The 24,534-nt window shown below is 42.1% G+C and overlaps 2 protein-coding genes across 6 annotated transcripts; one reads left to right on the forward strand and one right to left on the reverse strand.

Annotated features, from left to right (window-relative positions):
- Window positions 1-1,810: 1,810 nt before the first annotated feature.
- Window positions 1,811-6,393, reverse strand: LOC308481770 (secretoglobin family 1D member 2-like). The gene is made up of 3 exons (XM_081014491.1): window positions 6,234-6,393; window positions 3,311-3,501; window positions 1,811-2,083 (listed from the first exon to the last, which is right to left on the reverse strand). The coding sequence occupies exons 1-3, from the start codon at window positions 6,286-6,288 to the stop codon at window positions 2,036-2,038; spliced, it is 294 nt and encodes a 97-aa protein (XP_080870617.1). The 5' UTR covers window positions 6,289-6,393; the 3' UTR covers window positions 1,811-2,035.
- On the forward strand, window positions 3,508-24,092 carry NLRP6 (NLR family pyrin domain containing 6). 5 transcript variants are annotated; one of them, XM_081014265.1, is made up of 10 exons: window positions 3,508-5,425; window positions 9,614-9,729; window positions 12,476-12,783; window positions 13,300-13,341; window positions 14,732-16,388; window positions 17,695-17,781; window positions 19,006-19,176; window positions 19,696-19,866; window positions 21,593-21,766; window positions 23,558-24,092. In XM_081014265.1, exons 3-10 carry the CDS (start codon window positions 12,498-12,500, stop codon window positions 23,742-23,744), a joined length of 2,775 nt encoding a protein of 924 aa, XP_080870391.1. In that variant the 5' UTR covers window positions 3,508-5,425; window positions 9,614-9,729; window positions 12,476-12,497; the 3' UTR covers window positions 23,745-24,092. The 5 variants fall into 5 exon arrangements, 4 of the variants coding, with proteins under 4 accessions (XP_080870391.1, XP_080870392.1, XP_080870390.1 ...); XM_081014266.1 differs by having other exon boundaries at window positions 9,625-9,729; XR_013988769.1 differs by lacking the exons at window positions 3,508-5,425; window positions 9,614-9,729 and adding an exon at window positions 11,758-11,935 and having other exon boundaries at window positions 19,800-19,866; window positions 23,558-23,697.
- Window positions 24,093-24,534: the final 442 nt, after the last annotated feature.

Genomic DNA, 24,534 nt, shown 5'->3' on the forward strand with positions numbered 1-24,534 from the left:
ACAGGCTGAATTGCCTTTGTATCCAAATGATCAGTATGGCCGCAGGTTTTCTAAACAGACAAAAATATCTGGAAACTAATATGAATTCTGTTTCTAAGCCATTGAGGTTATTAAGGAATTGCCTAAATTAGGGGAATTGTTTTGTATATATTGACTTTTCTACTTTGGGTACTGATTCAGGCTCTGGCATGTTCATTATTTGATGGTCTGCTTTGAAAACTAGTTAGTAATGTTTTATGCACACACTGCATGTTATTAAGGGATCAAACTCCAGTGCTTTAAAACAAATATTTGCTTTTGAGCACTTTGATGAAGGGCTTGCATCTGAAGTGGGGGTGAAAATAGAGCCACCTTCCTCAGGCATTCTCTAGGAGATTATCCTGCCAAGGCAAACTCTCTGTGCTCTTCTGAGGACCATTGCCCTGAGCTGCTATTTCCTAGGAAGTGATGCCATGATCAGTGAGTCCAGCAGCACTTTGCCATTGGCGTGGAGGTGTGCATGCTGTCCAATAACATCTTCGCATCTCAATGTATTTGTTTCTACAAATGGGTCCCAATCAATCTCCCATCAATACACTGAAAATTCCAAACCAAGTGCTTACTCATTACTCTTTTGTTTCCTGAAGCCTAGCCTAGAACTACCTCTGCTGTAGCCAAGGTGAATATGCAATAGTTGGCTCACCCATTAAGGCATCAGTGCCTGCATTCATCGGGGAAGGACCACAGCTCATCTACATTGCATGAAGAAGGTGCCAGCTTCAGTCCCTGGTGTCTCTGAGTACAGCTGGCAAAAGCTCCTGCCTGAAACCATGGAGAGCAGCTTCGTATATTCATTGCCCCGTCCCTCATGGTGCCACCTGAGGCAGGTCATCTGGCTACGAGGCAAGGCCATTTCTGGCCAACCTGCTTAGCTTCAGTCAGGCACTGTCTCTGATTTAAACCATAGCTAAAATGAGAACTTTTCTGCCATTCCTATGGTTATACTTCTGCTTGCTTTTGCCACTTGTCTCATAAAATATCACATATTGCATATATTTTAACTATATTTTTGAAGGAAAGTAGAAAGAAAGGTGCTACTATTTCACTTGTGCCATCAGGGTAATCCTTTGGCTTTGTCACAGAAACGAGCAAGTAAGCTGTTGGTCCAGGCAGTGTGGTGTTTTTGAACTATCTGCCCAAGTTTTACTACATTTTTTCTGTTATCGTTTTGGCAGTTTTACTCTCGTGTCCCTTTTTCTCTCTGATAGCATTTTGGTGTTTTGTAACAATAAACCAATTCAGCAATGCATTGGTGACTGCCCCGGAAACTGTAACACAATGCAACATCCCTGTGGCATATCACAACCCTGGGCCCATGATCTTGAAAATAACATGCATCCATGGTAATGTGTAGTCATAAAGATTTAATGTGCCTGTAAAGTTCAAGTGTGACTAATGCATGATCTGGGCCACGTTTCATCTTGGTTCTGGCTGCACTTGGCTGCACTTGGAAAGTGTGAGAGGGAAGAATGGGTAGACATGGCAGGTTGCTGAATGAAAGGAAGGTGGATGGGGAGTGGGGTTGGCTAAAGACAAGTTGGGGAAAAATTCACAAAATGATTTTCAGGCAAGAAAGGCTTTGTCTGGGGGGGGGGGGGCAACACAAAGCACAACGTATGAACCTAAACCATAAATTAGAAAATCAAAGTTATTAAACTTAATGAATTGTTAGCGTGCACTATGGATACAGACTGGGGTGGAAACCCTGGAAGAGATGAGCTGTTATCAGTTGTTTCTTTTTTAAAAAAAAACACCCTCCAAACTACGCCACTGGTATGCTTTTTGTTTATTAAGGAAAGATGTGACTAGAAAGAAGCCTGTGAAGATGCCCGATCTTGAAGAGCGGGATCATTTGAGAAAATAACGGCTCTTGAAGCAAATATACGTTTCAGCAGGATGAAGATCGGCGAAAGGAAAACACAATCAACAGCTAGCATGATCATCATGGGTTCCTGTCCTGGCTGGGGCTGGTGGACCGGGAGAATTCCTCAAAGCTTCAGTTTTGCAGCAGTTGCGGCTTTTCACATTCATGCAGGATATTTAACTGGAACAAAGATTGCCAATAGAAAGGTAAGCTGTAATTCACATGGAGAATAGGATAAAACCTAATCATATAATCATATCTGTCTCTGATATGGTAGGTCGTGTCTAGGCTGTCCTAATCCAGGGTTAGCCAACGTGGTGCTTGAGGGCACCAGTACCTACTGTGGTGCCTGCAAAAGGGCTCAGTAAATAGCCCCTCAAAAATCTACAATGCATGAGAGACTGTTTGCTTTTCCTGCACAGTTCCTGTTTGCATTTACTCAACCTCTCCAAGATGGACGATGAGTGCCCCTTTAAACATGCTACATTTCAGTGAATGCCAGGATTAGACACACACCCTCCCATCTGTGCTGAACAGGGGAGAGGTGCAAACAGCTTCTCTCTGTGAGTGAGTGCAGTAGGGGCAAATATAGGTGATTTTTCCTCCTCAACTGATGGAGATGGCTGATGGGGAGGAGGTCTGCACCATTTTGTGTCCTGTCTCTTATTCTGCTCTTCTACATGTGGCAGCCATTTTATAACTAGAACCCTGTGCTTTCTCAACATTCTGAATGAGTCCTCTAGCCCAGAAAGGTTGACAACTCCTGTTCTAATCTCAGAGATTGAATGTGCTTCTTTAATGTGGGAGCTTTTGCCCTTCACCACCAATCCCCAGGGGCTGGAAACCCTCTTTAGCATAGCTGTCAGCTTTTCCCTTTACTTGTGAGGAATCCTATTCGGAATAAGGGAATTTCCCTTTTAAAAGGGGAAACGTTCACAGCTATGCTCATTGGTTGTAAAATATTCTTTGCTAGCAGAGATACACTTTTGGTGCCAATTTTCTAATTTTTAGGCAACAGATGAAGACAGTTTGAATCTTCTGAACTTTTAATGGGTTGCTTTAATTATTGGTGTTTCTCTGCTTTTATTACAACCTTTTTGCTATCTAATTAAACTTTCTCTGTGTGGTTCTTTTTTATTATCTGACTTTAGTATTTATTATTGAACAATACAGTTAACTCACATAGACACCCAGCCAGCTTATGCTGGAGTCATGATGTGATAAACAGCCATATCTGAACAAGGCCTCAGAGCCTACTTCCACTGAAACATATTGTGTCTGTGGTGACTTGAGGCAATCTGTCATAGCAGTTTTAGACCTTCAAGTCCTCAAATAATGAATGTGCATTTGTGAATTTGCCCCAAACTGTGATTTAAGTGTTGGGTATATGTGTGTGAAAATAATTACCAGCACTTGGCTTTTTGCTATTAGAACGGATTCCGGAAGCCCGACTGCACATTGTTTAAGCACAGAAGCAGCTTTCTTCATTTCTTCGGTGGTGGCAAAGCGATCAATTGCTTTCATGTAGTCATCATGTGAGGCGAAAAGGAAGTTTGTGAGGGTATCAACAAGAACGGGGCAAGTTTTCATAGCAGTAGCTGGAAAGGAATGGAAAATGCTTGAAAATTAGATTTTGAGTGAGGAAATCTGCATTGTGATAGAAGTGAGCAGGCTCTGAACCAGTTAAACATCACATGGCAAAACGCAGGTAGTGTAGCTTTGACTAGGGTATTCAAGTTAAGCAGAAACTATGAGTGCATGAGTGCATGATAAAAACCAAATATATAACAGATAAAAATATTTTTAATTAATCTGTTATTTTTGTGAATCTGTCAGCTTTCCACTTTCTCACCTGCTAACTGGCTCCCTAGGGTAGTAAATGAAACAGCATGCCAGATTCCATGACCCTGAATGACAAGGATTTTATTATTTCAGTCATGTCCATAAATTAGAACTTGGGGTGGGAGGCCGGGTGTCCAGGACACATTTGATCTTCTATTCCAGAAATAGATCCAGAAATAGATCCAGGCACCAGTCTTCTTAACCTCCTCACCATACCACCAAAATCCTCTTGAGACTCTCACACAGAATTCGCCTATTCTTTTTTGGGTGTGCACACATGGCACGATTATGTACATTCAGTACTGGATACAGGTGCCATGTCATCCCTGTCCCAAATTATTCGTTGATCTAAAACACATTCTGCTGGAACAGTTATAATCCGTTCTGCACCGATAATGCACTTCTCAAGCGCTTGCTGCCTACATGCGTACACAGAGAGCACTTTCTCAGGTCTCCTCCTCCTATTGGGGAAGCCCTATGGACATTGCAGGGCTGTGCCACTGGCCCTCATCATATTTAATTTGTCTTTGAATGAAATAGACAAAATAAGAAACAGTGCAGTCATGTAGCCTCCTCTATATACTAGAATATATCCACAGCATATCAACACACCGGTTTCCATCCCCTCTTTTGAAAGGCTATTATGTGTATACCGTACATACTTGAGTATAAGCTGACTTTTTCAGCACATTTTTTTATGCTGAAAAAGCCTCCCACGGCTTATACTCGAGTGAAGGTCCTTTCGAACTGCTCCTTCCTCCTCCTCCGCCTTTGCCGCTGTTGGCGGCAGAGGAGGAGGAACGAGCAGCCCGAAAACAGCCCTTTCAGGCTGCTTGTTCTTCCTCTGCCACTGCTAACACCAGCCTCTGGTGTGGTGAAACGGCTTATACTCGAGTCAATAAGTTTTCCCAGTTTTTTTGTGGTAAAATTAGGTGCCTCGGCTTATATTCGGGTTGGCTTATACTCAAGTATATACTGTATATGATCTGTTCCAACACTGAGTGAAATAGAGAATGTCATTGCACACAAGTTTGAAAACAAGCCCACCTGTGTGTACAGACAACAGGGGTAGTAGCTGCAGCTTGTATGATGTTATTGCATTAAGGTATGTCCAATTGCAAACTGCTATGTACAAAAAAACCCAACCCGTGTGATTTCAAAGACTACATGTGTGCACATACTTATTCTTTCCCAACCCTATATTTTGGGGTCACCCTTGGGGTAGGTGACTTCTAGCTTTCTCTCTCTCAGGTAGATTCACTGTAATGATAACAAAAGACTGGCGCCATTTACAGCTCTGCAATACACTCTCTCTGTTTTGACCAAGTTGTCTTCTAAATAACTCCAGTACTGAGCAGCTGGTGCAGGCTAGCCTTTGCATATAAACAACAGTCTTACCCAGAATACCTGTGGGGTGAAATACGTTCCCTCCACATATGTCCAAAGAAAAATGAGCACATAAGCCCAGATCCATTTACCCACAACACTGGATGCTAATAAGCAATTGTGAATTGTGAGTGGGCAGAGCCGTCCTCCTAACACTGGTGTCACTGCATCCTAGATGGGCAAGGCTAGGATGAGGTAGAGTAGGGAGCGGCAAGGTCAGAGCTGCATGGGTATGCCAATGGAAGCTCTGGATTGGCTCTGCTGGTGCACCCATCCTGCCACAGAGCTATCAGGGTAAGCTGAAGCAAAGCTGACTTTGGAGGTGGCTCCATCCAACCATACGGACATCACAGAGAGAGAGAGAGAGAGAGAGAGAGAGACTGGCCCATGAAATGCATTTGAGGGTAGTGTCAGGGACTGGACTGAGGAGGAATGGTGGGGACCGCCCCACCCTCTTCCTGAACCTTCCCAAGAAGAGGAGGACAGTATAGATTTAGAATAGTGGTTTGCAGAAGGTCATAGTTCAGAGGCTGGAGAGGGGAGAAGCTGGGAAATATTGGGAGAGCAGCAGGAAGAAGAAGCACCAGGGGAGAGACAGCTGACAGACTCAGTGTCTTTAGACAACATTCCTGACCCCTCCTCTCCCAGGACCCGGCGTGCATTGAGAGTAGGAGAACAGAAAGCACAGAGGCAGAAAGCACAGATCAGGCAGCGCAGGGATGATGTATAATAGGAGAGACGGAAGGGGTGGGACTTTACTCAGAGCGACGCCATTATCTGAGAGGTGGCATCCTCCGTCTTTCTATGTGAATATTGAATAAAATACCATGGTAAGAACTTATTGTTTTCCCATTTCTGATTGTCAGCCAGGAAGGTGGGGGATCGGATTCCCTGAAGCCTGACAGCTAGGCAACTTTATACTGCTACTGAAAACTAATTTGAGCAGCAGGATAACAATGACTTACAAATTTTAGGCATTTAAGGAAAACTGTTTAGTATGAAATTGTCCAGTATGAAACTCTTTCCTATGGAAGCATCCATACTTACCCCAAAAGGCCCATTGAGACTAAAATGTCTTGTTATAATGGGCTAAGCAACTCACCTGAATAACAGCAAACCAACAGAGTGCCCAGGAGAAACACAGTTGTCAGCTTCATGGTGGAGATGGTTGTCTATTGTGTACCAGATGGCAACAGGCAATGGACTTCCTTTGGAAAGTTAAGGACCAGGCTTAAATATATATAGGAGACTGCTGGTTTTCCACCCAGCTGAATTTGTGCCAAATTACAGAAATAAATTCTTCAGAAATGTAATTCAAGCCATCTTTGTTCATGAAGTAGGTTTCCCGAGCAGGGGCGAGGGGAAAGTACAACTATAGCTCTTTGATCTTGTTCCCGTGAGAATGAAGTGGCCCATAGAAGCCACTTGTTCCTGCTATGCACAAATGCAAAACGATAAAGGATATTTTGCAAACTGGAGAAGTGAAGCATGTGGTTTCAAGAAGAATGAATTATGTAGGATCACATTAAAATGTAAAAGGAACTGAAAAGCTTATTAGTGCCAAAGAAGTTCATGTCCAGTTCAGGTATGACCAATAACACAGAAACAAGCCTTAATCTCTGTTTTAGATAAAATTTGTCAGTAGTGACAGCTGAAGAAGCTATAAAACAACAAAACTGGTTTGGGCAATTTTGGAGAAGCAGGTGACTTTCTATTAAATATATAAAAACCTTTAATTGTGGTTTTATCCATTAAAAGAATGACCCGGGGACAGACTCCAGCAGTCACTTTTGAATCAGCCAAAATGGTGAGCATTCCAGGGTACAATAATCATAGCTGTTATTAAAAAATTAGGCTGAGTTGTTAAAATACTGACAGTTACTAGCTAGAAATGTTATTACTATTCTTAGGTTAAGCGAATCTGGCAATAAACCTTTGGGGTTATAAATTGACATTTCTGGTTCTGTCAGACTCAAATTTCTTCATTTGAAAGGTTACATTGTTCTTAATAGGAATTTGACCAGTTCATTTCTAACCAATAGTTCATGTTTTCAGTAATTATGAAATTATTAATACTGTTCTAGTGGACTACTGCCCACCATTAAAGGAAAACTAAGATGACTTTAAACAAATAATTTATTGGCACTTGTTCAGTGCTAATTCCTAACGGTATAAGAGCTTAGCACTTAGTGACGGTGTTGGCAGCAAAATGACCTGCCCTTTTAACATTTGGTTTTGACTTCCCGCCAAATCGTAAACAGTCTTAGTTCAATCACTTTCTGCAACATTTATCTTCTTATTTTAATAAATATTGACAGGGAAATCTACTGAAATGAACAATGGAGTAAACCTTTCCCCCTATAATGCAACGGTATCCACCTGAGAATTAGGAAGTATGCAGAAAAGATTTTATGGTCTGGTTCATGTACTTACCCAACCCACTCTTCCCCCAAGCAAAGAGAACTGATGAGCTGAGTAAATATATGAACTGGCCTCAAATGAACTGACAGGAGTCACCCAATGCTGTGCTCATGGACTCCTGGGCACCCACAAAGGCTTTCATTGGTGCCCCCAAGCAGGGGCCTCAGACTCAGAGCTTTCAGTAAAAATGTGTGGGGCAGCTTTACTTTTGCTGATAAGGTGCCAGAAGGGAACCTACTGTTCTGGGCTGAAAATAACTGGCATGCCTTCTACAAGGCTTGCAATATTCCTCTGATTTCAGGCAAAACTGCAGGCATGACTGAATGGAAGAAGGAAATCCTGTTGAGGGGCTGTACTATTCCTCTGAATGAAATGTATGAAACCTGAGAGGTCCCCTCTGCCCATTTTCTAGAAATCTCTTTCTTTGCTGTTATTTAGGAGAGGAAAAGGGGTCATAAGTGACTAACCCAGGACACTGCCTTGCCTTGGGTTTGCCATCAACCTCCCATGTGTGTGGAGGAGCTGAAATCCAGACCTCCACACATGGAGAGCCAGAGGGCTGTTTGGAGAAGAACATAAGCAGTAAAGGCAAGAGGCAGGCAGCAATTTGGGGAGAGGGCTTTGGAAACACCCTGTTTTCCTTCCCCCTTTCCTGCCTTGTAGCCCAACAAGGACCAATTTGAGTTCGAGTTTTAATACAGCTGTTATGCGCAACATCATTTGAGCTGTTAGAAACAAGATGGCTTGATTGTGCTTAAAGGTAAAGGGACCCCTGACCATTAGTTCCAGTCGTGGACGACTCTGGGGTTGCGGCGCTCATCTTGCTTTATTGGCCAAGGAAGCCGGAGTACAGCTTCCGGGTCATGTGGCCAGCATGACTAAGCCACTTCTGGTGAACAAGAGCAGCACATGGAAACGCCGTTTACCTTCCCGCCAGAGCAGTACCTATTTATCTACTTGCACTTTGATGTGCTTTCGAACTGCTAGGTTGGCAGGAGCAGGGACCGAGCAATGGGAGCTCACCCCGTCACGGGGATTCAAACCACCGACCTTCTGATCGGCAAGCTCTAGGCTCTGTGGTTTAACCCACAGCACCACCCGCGTCCCTGGTTGTGCTTAGGTGACTAGCAAATAGAAGCACAGGTGCCACCCAGCAAAATGTCACTACACACATTAAAACAACCACCACCCACCCGCAGAATACAGTTCTCTGGGTACACACTTGAGTAGCATGTGGTTTTATGCTGTTCTTTTCCTCTTAGGGTGTACACACATGGCAGTCTAAAGTGGATTTGATGCATTTTGTGTGTGTATGTTTTACATGTTGTAAACAGAGCATCCAGGTGGAAGCCTGAAGTTTCTGCCTAATTAATTTGGATTTCCCGAATCCATGGACTATTTGATGGGGGGGGGGGGATCCCTGTGCTGCACACATGGAGAGTGGAAAAAGAATCTCCCCGTTTCTTTAGCGCCCCCCCTCCGGCTTCTTTTTTGCCTATGAAAGCTCTCCTGGCACGAGCAGCAGGACTTGGCTAATGATGTAAACGGTGAATCAATTAACAGCAACATGGCCAGAAAAGAACAGAGCTGGAAGAATTTAGTGGCTCTTGAAACTTCTTTTTTACGCAAAAGTGGTAAATAAATAAAGAATTATTACTTTTTAATGAACATTTGGCTCTTTGTGGGACATTTTTGAAAGGTTCGTTTTGGTAAGATGTATTGCTGTGCAATTTCACAGACAAAACACATGCATCTGTGTGTGTGCCCACAAAGGACCTCAGGTTCCTGGAACTTTCAGAAGCCAAGAGAGTAATAATTGAGGAGACAACAGGCACCGTGGGAACACACTCTGTTAAGCTATTGCTAAGTCGAAGAAGTAAAATTCACAGAATAGAGAAGTATTTTCTTTTTACTGAAACTGAGCACACACTGGAACAACACTAAACAAGACACACATTCCCTTTTATATCAGTCAGACAGCATTTAGGGCAGTTCAGAAAACAGGAAAGATTTGGGTTTGACAGTTTTGCAATAATCAAGTATGATGTAAATGTTTCCTAGTTCCTCTTCAGGGGGTCTAAGGTAGGAATCTCCTCTGAACACTCAGAAAGTGGATCCAAGTGAATCCAAGACATAGCCAGATTTCTTACTCACAGCATTATCCTTGCTAACTAATGGTAAGTACATAATTTTCTTTATTATCTTCCAGTATTTTCTGGTTTTAATCATAGTGTTGATGAAAGGCCAACTGTGATCTATGAAATTTGCTATTGGGGAACTTCTTCACAAGCGCCTTAAGAATGAGCTGTACCTATAGCTTAATTCCCATATATTTCAATGGGGCTTTTGCATATGAAGTCCTAACTCTGGTGAAAACTTTTGCTGTTGTTTTGTTTTTAAATGGAACAGCTACTTTGGTGAAATATCCTGAATGGGATGGAACACTGATAAATACCTATAGATTTAGATTTACAGATGTTCAAGGTTAAGTATTAAAGTATCAATAAATATTCTATTGCCTCACATTGTCATTAGATTTTGTCTAGGTGAGACAGTTTCTGGAAAAATAAAGAATACAGATATAGTAGGCATAATGGAAACTTGGTGTAAGGAAGAGAACCAGTAGGACACGGAGACAAACTCCACAGGAGGGACCGGAAAAGGCATACTGGGAGTGGTTTCACACTGTAGGTCAAAGCAACATAGAATCCACCATGTTAGAAATCCCCAAAGGGACAGATTCCCCCATGGAATCATTGTGGGTGCTGATATCAGGCCACAAGAGTAATTTAGGACTGGGGGTGTACTATTGTCTGCCTGTCCAAAATCCTCAGGGGGATTGTGAGATGGAGAATTAAATTAGGGAGGCATCTAAAGGAGGAAGTGCTATAGGCAGTGCTTTTTCTGGGGGTATGCAGGGGTACGCATACCCCTAAACATTTTGTGAATCTAAGTTTGGCCTCACTGAGGGGCAGTATTTCAACATGAGTAGGAAAATAAGAGTACCCCTAAACATATTTTTTTTGGGGGGGAGCACTGGCTGTAGGAATGGGTGACTTCAGTTACTCCCACACAGACTGGGTAGGTGTAAGTTCCAGTAATGACAAAGATATAACATTTCTAGATATCAGAAATGACTGTGTCTTAGACCAGTGGTTCCCAATTAGCTAAGTACTGTGCCCCCCCCCCCCATTTTTCAAAAGCCAAGCCATGGACCCCTTTTGAAAATGTTGATATCTCTATGGTAGTTTTTGTTATGTGGATGGTGCCACAGATCCCTTCGGTGGGTTACGCAATTGGGAGCCACTGCCCTAGACAATTGGTCATGAAACTGGCCAGAGGGGCAATGACTCTGGGCCCCAGTAGGGGAATACCCAGGACCTGATGCAAGACGTAAGTGTAACTGAACCAATTACTGGACAATTGCTGAGGAAGTTGAAAGGCAAAGGGGTTCAAATCTCTCCAGAATACTTGGGAGCAGTGCTTTTCTTCTAGAAGAAAAGTTGCAGGTACTCATCATGTACAGTGGCACCTCGGGTTAAGAACTTAATCCGTTCCAGAGGTCTGTTCTTAACCTGAGGTACTTCTTTAGCTAATGGGGCCTCCTGCTGCCGCCGCGTGATTTCTGTTCTCATCCTGGAGCAAAGTTCTTAACCCGAGGTACTATTTCTGGGTTAATGGAATCTGTAACCTGAAGTGTCTGTAACCTGAGGTACCACTGTAGCTGTTATAATAAGTGCCACACTTTTAAACAGGCCCTGGACCTCTGTGCTGCCCTGAAAGTACCACTGTCAGATGCCCCATCTTGAGTGGGTGAGGGCGCAGCTCAGATATGGTGAAAGTGGGCACTGAGCACCTCAGTCTTAATGCCGTTTATAGTACCTAGCTCACTTTCCCATTGAGTTATGTGCCGCCCTACAGTGTTCTACAATGTTCTCATTATGTTTCATATACTTAACAGACATGGCTCTTTATTTTTATGTTTCCATTGTTTAATTATACTTTGGTTTCAGTAGGGGGCTGTTGTTTGTCTCGTTTTGTCTCTGTGTTGCGGACTTGTGTGCAGCAGGTTGGAGGCCACTGGGGAGTGAGGAAGGGGGGTGGGAAGTATAAATGCAGTAAAGAAAGACACTGAATTAGGATTGAAATGGGTGGGCCAGGAGTGCCTCTTGATTAATGCCAATTGTCCAAATTATAGAGGAACCTGGTTTTTTCCTGCCTGAACCTCCTCACAGCCCATGGAGGGCTACGAGGAGTGACCACCATTGACTCGTGATGTGAACTGAAACCTCTAAGGCCATTCCTGACGTCAGCCAGCTGTGCAGCTGATCCTCAGCCCCCTGGCACTCTGGTGGCCACAACTACCGCTACTGCTTGAAGACTGTAAGCAGTTTTTCTTGCATCACTGTCCTGCTGATGTTCTTAGTTAAAACATCTTCCTTTAAATTTCCTGTTTCTATTCTATTTTTAAACATTTTAAAAAACTACATTGTGTCAGAGCTGGGTAGAGCCTTCATAGTAGCCCCTTTCACTTCCTTGCAGTGTTTAACGCATTTTCAAACACCATAATCCTCATTAGTTGTAGCAGTAGCAGCGTTCAAGGCATAGGTGTGCAATTTTGGAGCAGTTTGTGAGCACTGCTTTTATAAACTGATTCATATTAAAATAAACATTCCAAAAAATAACTCTGATGTCTCAAAACTAACAGACAGTGCACACATAGACAAGTATACATGCACACATTAGTATAGAGTGAGTTTCCCCAGTCTGAGAGTATAGCACTTGCCATAGTCAAGCGACCTAGATATGCAGCCATTTATTTTCCTTTCTGTAGGCAACTAATCCCATCCACCATGTTTATTTTAAATTTCCTTTTTAAATTATGTAATTAAAGTGCTACTTTGCTTCTTCTTTATATTTCAGTTTAGTTCTTTGATGCTTAACGATGGGAAACAAAAGCAGCCGAATCAGTGACCTGCTCTTACTTGTGCTCGATGACCTTTCTCAGGAAGACTTCAAAAGGTTTAAAGACAAGCTCTCCTATTCAGACCTCGAAGGAAAGCGTTTCATAATTCCCCGAAGTCGGCTAGAGAACGCGGACAGGGTAGATACCAAGAATCTCCTGCTCAAGTGTTATGGTGGAGATGACGCAATAGATGTAACCATACAAGTGCTCTCGGATATTAATCAGAAAGAGTCTGCTGCTAAACTCAGAAAAGAGAAAGAGAAAGGTAAGGGACTCTGAGAAAACCTGCGACTCATTTCCCTCCATGCATCTCCAGCTGGAACAAAAAGCAGCCATGAACAAGCTGTGCTTAACACAGGTGATCCAACTAGCTCTACCTACCACTTCTGTCCAGAGTGCAAGTGTCTTCTAGAAAAGAGTTATGAAATGATTATGTACAAAGAGTTTACACTTATCGAGTCTGGCAAACTTGCTCAGAATTATCTACTACAGCACACCACTGCAATGGTTGCAACATTGAATTTGTATGTGAGAAACTCAGTTGGACTCAACTATTACATTTACCAGATAGCTTTGGGGACTACATTGTCTTTTAGCCTAAGCTGGGGGGCAGAGAAAGGAAGAAACTCCAGATGCTTGAAGAAAGATTTATTTCAAGCCCAATGCATTTTGGGATAATCCTTCTTTGGGCCACCAGGTGTCCCTCTGTGAATAATATACATGTGTCAGATTACACTAAACTAAACAGGTATTCTAAGAACAATTTCAATTCTCCTTTCAGGTTTGGTGTCCGGTCAGAAAGCACTGGAGATATCACCAAAAGGTACATAAAACCCACAGCAGGTCATTCCTCTTATCAAAGCCTTAGAAGTTTGGGTTTAACACCTTAGCAAATCTGATTCACTTGAAAGTATTTTGAGAGAGCTGCTGAATGCACATGATTTTGGGTGTTGGATCTGGGTGGTTGCTATTCCATTAAAGTGGTGAACATGGTCTTGCCCAATACATATACAGGGCAGCAGCATGATCTAGAGTCCTGTTTGCATACGGAGGGTAGAGTGCTGAGGCCTTCCTCCCTGTGTACAAGCGGACCATAGAAATATAGGGGCAGGGGAGGCCTTCTCTGAACCAAAGCAAAAGCCCACCTAGTCCAGCAGTCCATTTCAATAATGGGTCACACCCTTGCCACACCTACATGCAGCCTCTCAGGACTTTTCTGCCTGCCACAGCAATCCAGGTAAACAAGACATCTAACCCCACCTTCTAGCCCTGTACAGAAGCTCCAGCCACAGTAAGGTATTAGTGCTGAAATGGAGAATCTGTGGCCTTCCAGATGATGGATTACAATTACCATCATCCCTGACAATTAGCTGTGCTGGCAACAGCATCAGGAAGGTAATATGTTGGCAATTCCTTTGTTAGGGCTTGAGCGCTCAAGCATCTTGGATCTGAGTCCAGTATCTAGCCCAGCATCCACGGGCCTCAGTAGGGTCCCAATTTGTTTTCTACCTGCCCCGCACCTGACATTATATATGATGTCAGGTGTGGGACAGGCACAGATGCAGCTGCAAAGGAATAATCAAGAACTTAATGTTCCTGAGTAGCTGACATTCCTGAGTAGCTGATCAGTGATTACAGGGAGGCTCTTCAAAATCTGTTTTAATTCAAACCACTTCATCCAAATGGAGCATTTTACCTCTGCGGATGTCTGTGTCTGCAGAGGAGGGGGGGGGGACTCCATTTGCAGGAAGCCCAAACCAAGATCAAAAGTCTGCTCCTGGGAACTATATAATTAAATATTTCGTTTGCATTGTGGTGAATACAGCACATATCATGGGCTGTCCCTTGAGTCCACTAGATGACATCGTAAGGGATCATTGCCTTAGGAGAGCGAGAAAAATTCTCAGGGAAGACTCACACCCGAGCCAGCACCTCTTTATACTTCTATATCTCCTGCCCGAGGGTAGAAGATTAATCAGCCATACCAACAGGCTAAAATACAGCTTCTATCCATGGGCTGTTTGGCTGTTGAACGGAAAATAACATAGAGAAATTGACTTGTGAGGTGGTGTGTTGTTCGATAAGAGATTGAGTGTTTTGGGGGGGGAGGCTCGTTTAATTTCATTGTACACAAGTTGTACAATGACAATAAAGGTATTATTAGTATTGTTGTTTCATGTACTCTCCCCCAGTGCTTTCTTTCTTGTTATTAGATTACAGGATTAAATACAGAGAATATGTATGGGAGGAATATCAAGTAATTCAAGACAAAAATGCCCTCCTTGGTCAATGGGTGAACCTAAACAGAAGATACACCCAACTCTTGATCATTCAGAAACATTGCCTGCTGGAAGAGAAGCAGCATGAAATTATGTCCACAGGAAGGAAACATGCCAACATGATGGGCAAGCAAGCCAGTCCAGGTAGTATTGCGGCTTTATTTGATCCCGATGATAACAGAGTGAACCCTAGAACTGTCGTGCTCCAAGGGCCTGCTGGGATTGGAAAAACAATGACAGCGAGGAAGATTATGTTGGACTGGGCAGTTGGCAAACTCTACCAAGGCAAGTTTGATTATGCATTCTACATAAACTGCAGAGAAATTAACTTGATGACTGAGCAGCAGAGTCTGATTGATTTAATCTTTTGGAACTGTCCTGAGAGAAATGCTCCCCTGGAAGATATTTTTGCAAACCCAGAGAGGCTCCTGTTCATAATCGACGGTCTTGATGAACTGAAATTTTCCTTAGAATCCAATGAGGAACATCTGTGTTTCGATCCTAGTCAAAAGAAGCCGGTGAAAGTTGTACTGAGAAGTTTAGTCAGGAAAAGCATTCTTCCCAAATCATATTTAATCATCACTACAAGGCCAATTGCTCTGGAGCAACTGCAGAAGTGTCTGAAGTATCCCCGCTACATAGAGATCCTGGGGTTTTCTGAGAAGGACAGGGAAGAGTATTTCCACAAGTATTTTGGGAATGAGAGGCAAGCGGTACAAGCTTTTGGGGTTGTGAAAGCAAATGAGATGCTCTTCACCATGTGCTTTGTCCCCATTGTGTGTTGGATCATCTGCACTGTGATGAAGCAACAGATGGATAGAGGGGAAGATCTCGTGCAGACTTCAAAAACAACTACCTGTGTATACATGTTTTATTTAACTAGCTTACTCAGAGATCACAGTCCAGTGTTGGAAAGAGGTAAACAGAAACATTTCCAAAACCTTTGTCTCTTAGCCAGAGAAGGAGTCTTGACAAGGAAAATACTCTTTGAGGAGGATGACCTCCAAAAACATGGCTTAAAGGAGGCTGACATCCGGTCACTCTTCCTTCACAAGAAACTTTTCCAGCAAGATATTGATTGCCAATCTGCCTACAGCTTCATCCACTTAAGTTTCCAAGAGTTTTTTGCAGCCTTGTCCTACGTGCTAGAGGAAATACCAGAAATGGCCGACAAATCAGATTGCAGTTATGAAGACGTGAGAAAGTTGCTAAAAGATTTTGGAGAGGGTGGAAATGAGTGCTTAGTGTTGACAGTCCGCTTTCTGTTTGGTCTTTTAAATGAGAAAAGGAAGAAAACCATAGAGAAAAGTTTAGGCTGTAAAATTTGTTCAGAAACAAAACAAGTGCTTTTGGACTGGATCGAAGCTGAGGTGGCATCAAAGAGCTGTCAAAAGCAATCTGAGATATTCTGTTGCTTATATGAAATTCAAGAAGAAGAGTTTGTGGGAAAAGCAATGGATTGTATCCCTGAGATTAAGCTGTATGATAACTGCCTAGGGAATGCATTCAACTCTCTGGTTATTTCATTTTGCCTGAGACACTGTCGTAAAGAACAGTCCTTCCATCTTGGATATCTACTTTTTTTGTCAAGGTATGTGAACCCATCAGAAGACACTGTTCAGATCAGTTCAGGGTTTTTGTTTTTGTTTTGTTTTTAGCTAAAGTGCAAACCAAAACTTTGGTCCATTTAATTATGCCCTTTCCTGGGATATTCTGACCACTATGGCCCATGCAATGGTAAACTCATACTTAGATTACTATAATGTGCTTTATATTGGGGTACCTTTGGGCTTGGTTTTAAGACTGCAACTAGTGCAGAAGGCAGTGGTTAGGGTACTGAGCGGGGTATCTATCTATACACACATAACACCTGTGTCAGAGGAACTGCACTAGCTTCCTTTTAGGTGCTAAGCCATGTTCAAGGTTCTGTTATAAACAAATATAGCCCTGAACAACTTGAGACCAGGTTGTCATGTCATGTTTTTCCCACAGTTGCATATACTCCCCTGTGCAATCTCAGAGGCATCGACTGAGATGCGTTTTTAAGAGGCGTCTAAAACAAATGTGTTTTTTCAGGAATTTCCTGAGTGTTCATTTTTAGATTGCTGTGCTGAGTGTTTTGTGTTAGAATTTTGATTCTGGGTTTTTATTGACAATATGTATTTTAATTTTATTTATATCCTGTATCTTACAATTGGTTGGGTTTTGTTTTGTATACCAAGTGGTGTATAAAATGATTAAATATATAGGTGTTTTGTTTTTTTTAAAAAAAAAACAATTAAGAAAAGGTGTAATTCTCTGAAAGCCAAATAATGTTCCAGATTTAAGATTCTATGTTGTATGTAGGTATGTTCAAGGGTACTAGAGCATGGGTAGCAGTGAATCTAGGGCACAGATTTTTCCAAAGAGCCCATTTTGTTAAGCCAGGGCATATAAATTTTTGTTGCTAAAGCTCAAACTGAATGCAACAAACACGTATTTGCAAACATTTATATTGTACATGTTCATTCATGGCCATCACTCCCTTTTGAGCATATACTTGGTTGCAAACCCAGCTTTGCTGGTGCATACTTCATGAAAGAGTCCTAGTTTTGGTTATCAAGGGAAGGTTTCGCTCAATGTGAAATTGACTTTTCATATTCTAAAATGTGCCTTCGTGTTGCTTATGGCTATGCCAACCTCTTTCAGAAGTGATTTCACCCAGAATGAGCACATATGTCAACATTTATCCTCTAGGGCTAAAAATTACTCTTGATCAACAATCTTGTCTCTGTGCCCTGGAGGAGTTGTGTAAAACACACCCTACAACTTCACAGGTCATGATGCAATGTTGTCTGCTGCAGCTGTATGATCCAATTGCATAGCATATCCAACACACAGTTTTCTATTTTGTTTAGCTTATATTTTAATGGAAGAGTGGATGAAAACCTGCCTCTCCTATTTGAAGGACTGAAGGATCCAAGGTGTAATGTAAGAGAGATCTGGTAGGTAGCTGGCAATGATACTTTTGTTCTTTCATGTCCTGTGCAACTCTGCCTTAGTTCATCTCTCACAGCTTTCCATTGGCATGCCCAGGGCCCAGACGCCCTCAGCCCTGTCGGGGGCTCAGCCAAATGCCCGAGGGCACAAACTGGGTAGGGACTGGGAGGGCTGTGCACACTACTCCCACCCCAGCATCTCTCCACATGACTGTATGGAGATTCTAAGCCTGTTCAGCTGGAAGCCTCCTCAGGATCTGGAAGCTTGTATTACTAGGGTTCCCACCTTTCAGTATGTTCTGCTGAATGCAACTGGAATGTCCCTTCAGCCCTTCATCTTCAACGGACAGAGTCTGAGAGTGGAGGGAGGCATTGAAGGTGGTGTACATGGCTCTCTATTTTACACCATTAAGGCAGGAAATAAATGCAATTTTAAAAATAATATATATGAGACCATATAGAAGTCTAGGGTTGCTGTAGGCAACTGTTACCTTGGATAGGAATAGTTTTTCTTATGTTTGCAGCTTTAGGTTATTTAAAGTGGCATCCATTGTAAAGGCCTTTTTATTGTTATATTGCTATTGAGATAGCAGCAGCCAACTTTTTGGACAAATGTGCAGCAAGTCAAATCTAGAGGACTGGAAGGTGTGACATTCTAGTATCTGAAGGCAGTGGGAAGCTGGAGTAGAAGAGTCTTTTGAGGAGGGAGGGGGAAAGCCAGCTCCCTGCAGCTGCCCCATCTCTGGCTAATGGATAGGGCTATGCAGCCTGGCCTTTTCCCTTGATGTGCAAGGAGATTCTGTTGATGATCACATGAATAGTTAAAGTCACTACTGAAGTGAGTAGACTGCATTTCCAAAGCGGATTTTAAAAAGGAGAAATCTGTTATCAGGGACTGCCAATCCATGTCAAATTAGTTAAAAGTCCAAAGTATAGGCGTGGGCCTTAGTATGATTCACTTCCTGTTGGCACCCATCTGTCTCGGGAGACAATGGAGGAGTGTACTTTTGGGGGAGAGGTCAAGCTGTTGGATGGTTGCAGTGCCTGCTGTGGCGGTAGAGACCAATGCAGAAGAGACGTGCTTTGTTGCAGCAGATGAAGGCATCCAGTTGCGCTGCTGCAGATTCACCATGGTGTTTCTTCTCTCTGGCTCCTACAGTCTAAAAGCTTATCCCAAAGAAGTTGCAAAGAGTTGGGAAAGGGAAGACTGACTCCCTATTTCTTCCTCAGTTTTAAGCGATGTAATCTCAGAGCTGCTTCCTTTGAGATTCTGTCCTCTGTCCTCACCATGAATCAACACATCAGAGAATTCAACTTACAGCAAAGCGACCTAGGAGAAGTGGGAGTGATCAAACTCTGTCAAGCACTCAAGCATCCCAACTGCAAACTGCAGACACTGAGGTGAGTGCTCATAGGTGCCTTTTATCAAAAGGGCAGAACCTGGGTTACACTTGCCAGGGTTGCTATCCAAAATGGCCGCCTTGTGCCAAAGGATACCCAGCCTGGTTGGAAGACATAATTGTAGTCTGTGATGCTCTGCTCCGAGTCCTGACACTGCAAATCTCCATGCCACTGATCTATATTTCTGAGTCACTGGAGGGTAAGTGGATAGTCAATGTGATGTTAAAACTCAGTGATTGGAATAAGAAATAAATTAAAACACATTAGTAAATATCTATACTGTTATATAAGTATTTGGCATAGCAACCACATCTAGAATATTGCTCACTGTGCTAGTCAGCCCATCTCTAATGCACTTTCTGAGGACAAAGGAAACAAAGCACTACGGATAAGGAAAATGCCAAAGATAATGGGACTTCTACTTTGGTTTTTTTAAAAAAATGTGACCTACTTTTGAAACAGTTAACTTACTGAATACATTGTCATCATTAATTCCTCTTGAACACTTAAACCTTTCAGATTACGTTGCTGTAACCTCAGCCCCAAGTCATGTGAGAAACTAGCCTCTATTGTTCCTAAAAACCAGAACCTGAGAATGCTTTATTTGGACTTTAACAATATAGGGGATGCTGGACTAATAGAGCTCTGCCAAATGTTGATGCATCCAGACTGCCAACTGCAGGTACTCAGGTAAGTGACCAATGGCTTATTGCAATCGTAGGCAAATTGTGGCTCTCCATGTACTGTTGGACTTCAACTCCCATCAGCACTGGCTAGCATGGCCAATGCCTAGGGATGTGGGAGTTGTAGTCCAACAGCTTCTGGAGGCCACAGCCCCCCACTGGCTTTTTAAAAAAAACTTAGCATCATCTGAATTGCCTGGCTCAGTATAGATTTTCTCCTAAGCACAGTACACATTGCCCCAACTCAATTTTGACAAAAATAGCAAATATTACTAAAGAAATTATTGTTTGTTGCCTGAAATTAATGCTACCGAAGATTTTTGATGATACACTGTAAATGTATTGTCAAAAGAATTGGTCTTCTATACGATGGCAGCATGAAATAGTAATTGCAACTCAATAGAAAACAGCCCAACTCTTACACTGGACACTTGGTACTGCTCACTCTGGAATATAGCTGTAATGGAGAAAATCACACATCATTTGAGTTTTTGTCAAAGACTAGGACCTCCAGACACTTGATTTGGCATTCCTAGGACATAATACAGCAGAACCATATAGAGACTATCTTGGCTGTCTCTTAGTGCAGACCCAAGTCAGCAAGCCTGAGCTTCCACTGCCCCCACCTGCCCTGGGAGGATTGGCAGCAACAGGTATGTTCAATGCTTGAGATTTTATTCTCTTGTTAATTATGCAGTTTTAAATGTGCATTTTGTATTTGACTTCCTTTAGTTATGTTTTCTTTTGAAATGTTTAAGAATTTTTTTGGGTTGTTTGTTACGTTAAATATGCATCCTGTTGTTGACCTTTGTAATGCTTTATTTTGACATCTTTAGGTAATATTTTAGTATCCTGTTAATTATGTTGCTTTGAATGTATACTTTATATTTGACTTTCTCCAGTAATGCTTTATCTGATGTTTTAATGTGTTGCAAACCAGATTGTTTTCTTTAAAATATAAAGTGGTATAGAAATGAAATGAATAATTAACTGTCAGAGACAATACACCCCATCAGCAGGGTCAAATTTCTAAGCAGACTCGCTTTGCAGATGGCATAAATGTCATATTCCTTTATAACAAAGAGACAGCACATTGGGGGCAAGATTCTGCTACATCTCTTCTTCCTAACAGGCTAGTTGAGAAGGTGCTGTAGTTCTGTCACATGGGGCCATTTAATCTGGTTGTTGTTGTTGTTTAGTCGTGTCCGACTCTTCGTGACCCCATGGACCAGAGCATGCCAGGCACTCCTGTCTTCCACCACCTCCCGCGGTTTGGTCAGGCTCATGTTTGTAGCTTCGAGAACACTGTCCAACCATCTTGTCCTCTGTCGTCCCCTTCTCCTTGTGCCCTCCATCTTTCCCAACATCAGGGTCTTTTCCAGGGAGTAGCCTAATCTGGTAGCCTAGCGTAATCATGACTGTGGCAAAACCAGGGAGAGGTGCACATCTTGCAAGAAGAGACATTTCCATCATAAGCCACCACTGATAGGGAACGTCAGCCAAACTAGTCAGATTGGGAAATGGATGCAAAGTCTCAAATCTTGGGTGGGGGGTGTCCTCAATGAGTACATAAAGTGACTTTTCTTCTACAGGACTCATTTTATTTTCGTTGCAATAAGTTATAGACCCTGTAAAGGCAGATATTGTAAAAATATTCTTCCGCTGGACTTAAAGCCTGTTAAGCTACTTCCATGTAAATAACTTTGTAATGGATTTTTCATCTCTTTGAACAGCTTGCTTGGTTGCAATCTCACTGCTGCTTGCTGTGTGAATCTTGCTTCTGTTCTCTGTAAAAACCAGTCCCTGCTAGAGCTGTCTCTAGGCCATAATGAAGAAATGGGAGAGGCTGGCGTGCAGCTCTTATGCGAAGGCCTTCGACATCCAAATTGCAAAATAGTTTCACTAAGGTACTTGTTTCAAAGTATTTGAAATATCATAGGGATGTTAAAAGCAAATTGAACAGTGATGGGAACCTTTGACAAAGTGGTTCATAACTACATTGGGAATAAGATATTGATTATCAGCTGTATACCAAGTTTGGATGAGAATTGCTTCCAACAGATTTTAGAAGATTTGGTGTTGCGTTCGCAAAGTAAAGGAAGGATTGAACTCTGATTAATAAGAATACACACAGAGGCTTGAACCAGCAAGACTCTGGGAAGGGTGCATATAATCATGTCTCTCTGTGCTTGTCCGTGTCTGCAGCCCCCTGGCCCAGGCCGTTTTTTAGTCACAAAAGAACTTTTTACAGAGTGTTCGTAAGAACCAATCAGATTTCTTCTGAGCATTTCCACAAACCCACGTGGGGAGAAAGTTAAACCACTAAAACTAATTAAGCACAAATATTTCTGGGGTAAATAAGTGGAGAACTACAAAGAAGAGTATCTGGCAACCCAGGAGGTAATAAACAAGCAATACACATATGATAAGGAGGATGGCCAGGAGGACAGCGACCGTTATCACCTTAATGTGAGATCTGCTTCCTGGCCCTCAGATTAAGATCCTACATCAAATAAACTTGCCCACTGTCTTTGATGACCCAGGACGCCTACCTGTCTAAGTGTGTACGTGATTAGTGAAGAGCAAGGAGAAATGGGCAGCAGAGGCAAAAGGGCATCAAAAGGGCATGAATGTAGAATCTTATGGGATTTAATCAGAAATTATTGTCAATATATCAAACCCAGTCAACACAATGTCTTCATCGTGGACACGATGGCCTGATGTATATTCTGTAATTCCTCATGGTAATCCCATCTGATCCCTACAATTTGGGGCATGGTGCCATCAGTATGCTAAAGCACCCAGCTCTATTTGTCCATAGTATCAGGAGAACAATGCAGATCCTGGCCATGCCTGGACACTGTGGTGGTCTGAACGGGAGAAAAGAAACCAAGCTTGAATGGAGGAGCTGTGAGTGAATGGTTTGTGTCTGAAAAAGTAGACCAATTGCCTTGGACAAAGCTGCACTCTACCTAAATAAGCAGATATAATCTGGCGTACTTCTGGATCAACATTTTTCACTAGAGGCCACATGGTTTCTGTGGCTTGGAGAGTCTTTCATCAAACTGCAGTTAGCAATCATGCTATTATGCTTTTATATGTGTTGGCAGCCTCCCAGGATGGCTGGGGCAACCCAGCCAGATGGGCAGGGTATAAATAATAAAATTACTACTACTACTGCATTCTGCACAAACAAGAATGACACCCTGTCATCATATTACATCTCTGTTTGGAGTGCTGCACTGGCTGCTACTTTATTACTGGGGCAGATTATAAGTATATGAAACCCTCAAGAGCTCGGAACCATTTTCTTGAAGGATTTTAACATGTATTTTTATTGTTATTCCTTAACTGATTCTGTTATTGCATTTTATGTTCATTTGTTATAACACTTGATTTTTAAGTGACTAGTTTCAAGGAAACCATTACAGTAGGAAGAGTGATCATCTTGGATATCTTTGCAGACATTTTGGTGGAGGGGGCGGGTCTCACATTTAGATAGCAAAGGTAGACTCTAAAAACAATAGGCCAATAGCTTATGAGAAGCTTCCTTACAATAGAAGCAAATCAGTCAAAACTTCAGTTAGAAGAATGCAAAGTCATCTAGGACAACTGTCCTTCTGAGAGTTATTTGCAATAGATTTTGACCTTGGTGGTTTTCATTTACAGCAACCCTTTCCTTATGAACTTTTATCTAGGTTGGATTCATGTGGACTGACAGAGGCATGTTGGGAAGCCTTTTTGGCAGCTCTCAAAACAAACCAGTCTCTGCGAGAGCTTGATCTACAAAATAACGATGAATTGAAGAGGTACCTGGAAGCTGATAAACGAAGCAGGATTAGAAAATTGAAGCAGCATAACTTTAGAATACAAATAAGCTTATAGGCCTACAACATGGGGAAGGTGGGTTTGCTTTTTTCTAATAAAGTTAATTAGTGGTTGTCTAATCTGTTAAAATGGTAGTTTGATTATCTGTATTTGATTTAAATTTTGTTTAGAGATTTATGATTAGTATATGGGCACATGTTCACATTTCTTCAACCTTGTTCCCTAAAAGAAAAAAAAACAGCTTTTTCATTGCTGCTGGTGACAAACAGAATTCTCCTTTCCAGTCTGTTGTCCTCTCCATCTTTAGCCTCATGCAGCAAGAAAACCTCAATTATCATTAAATACAAAAGTGTGATCTTATTTACAAAAAGGTGTAATTAAATTGTGACACAGGAAAACTAAAAAGGAGTATGTCTAGAATGCACGACAATTCCACATCAATTTCTTCTGATAAGATAACCTGTTCTTCATTCCACCTTTTAAATTTTTTACTTTTTCAGGTTCTTCTAAAATAGTAACAAGGCCTTGCACAGAATGCAATAATGACTGTCAAAATTTGTCAAGTGGAACTTATGTAGATAATAATCTCCTTTGGGAAATGCTTCGAGCATCATCTATCATGGTATCAGCAGCTTGATTCTATCTAGCCTGGGCCATTGGACTTAGGAGTTTCCTTTAAATTATAAACTGGCATTCAGAGATCTGAACCTATAATTCCTCACTCTCAGCATGACATATTAACTACTATACCACGTAGACTCTTCCTAGCAGTTCAGTAAGTTAAATATAGGCCAAATGATTTTCACTCATCCTTGCCAATTTCAGCTGGCAATCTGTACTCTCTTCT

The sequence above is a fragment of the Podarcis pityusensis genome, assembly GCF_964106645.2.
Source record: "Podarcis pityusensis genome assembly, chromosome: 1".
NCBI classification, from domain to species: Eukaryota; Metazoa; Chordata; class Lepidosauria; order Squamata; family Lacertidae; genus Podarcis; species Podarcis pityusensis.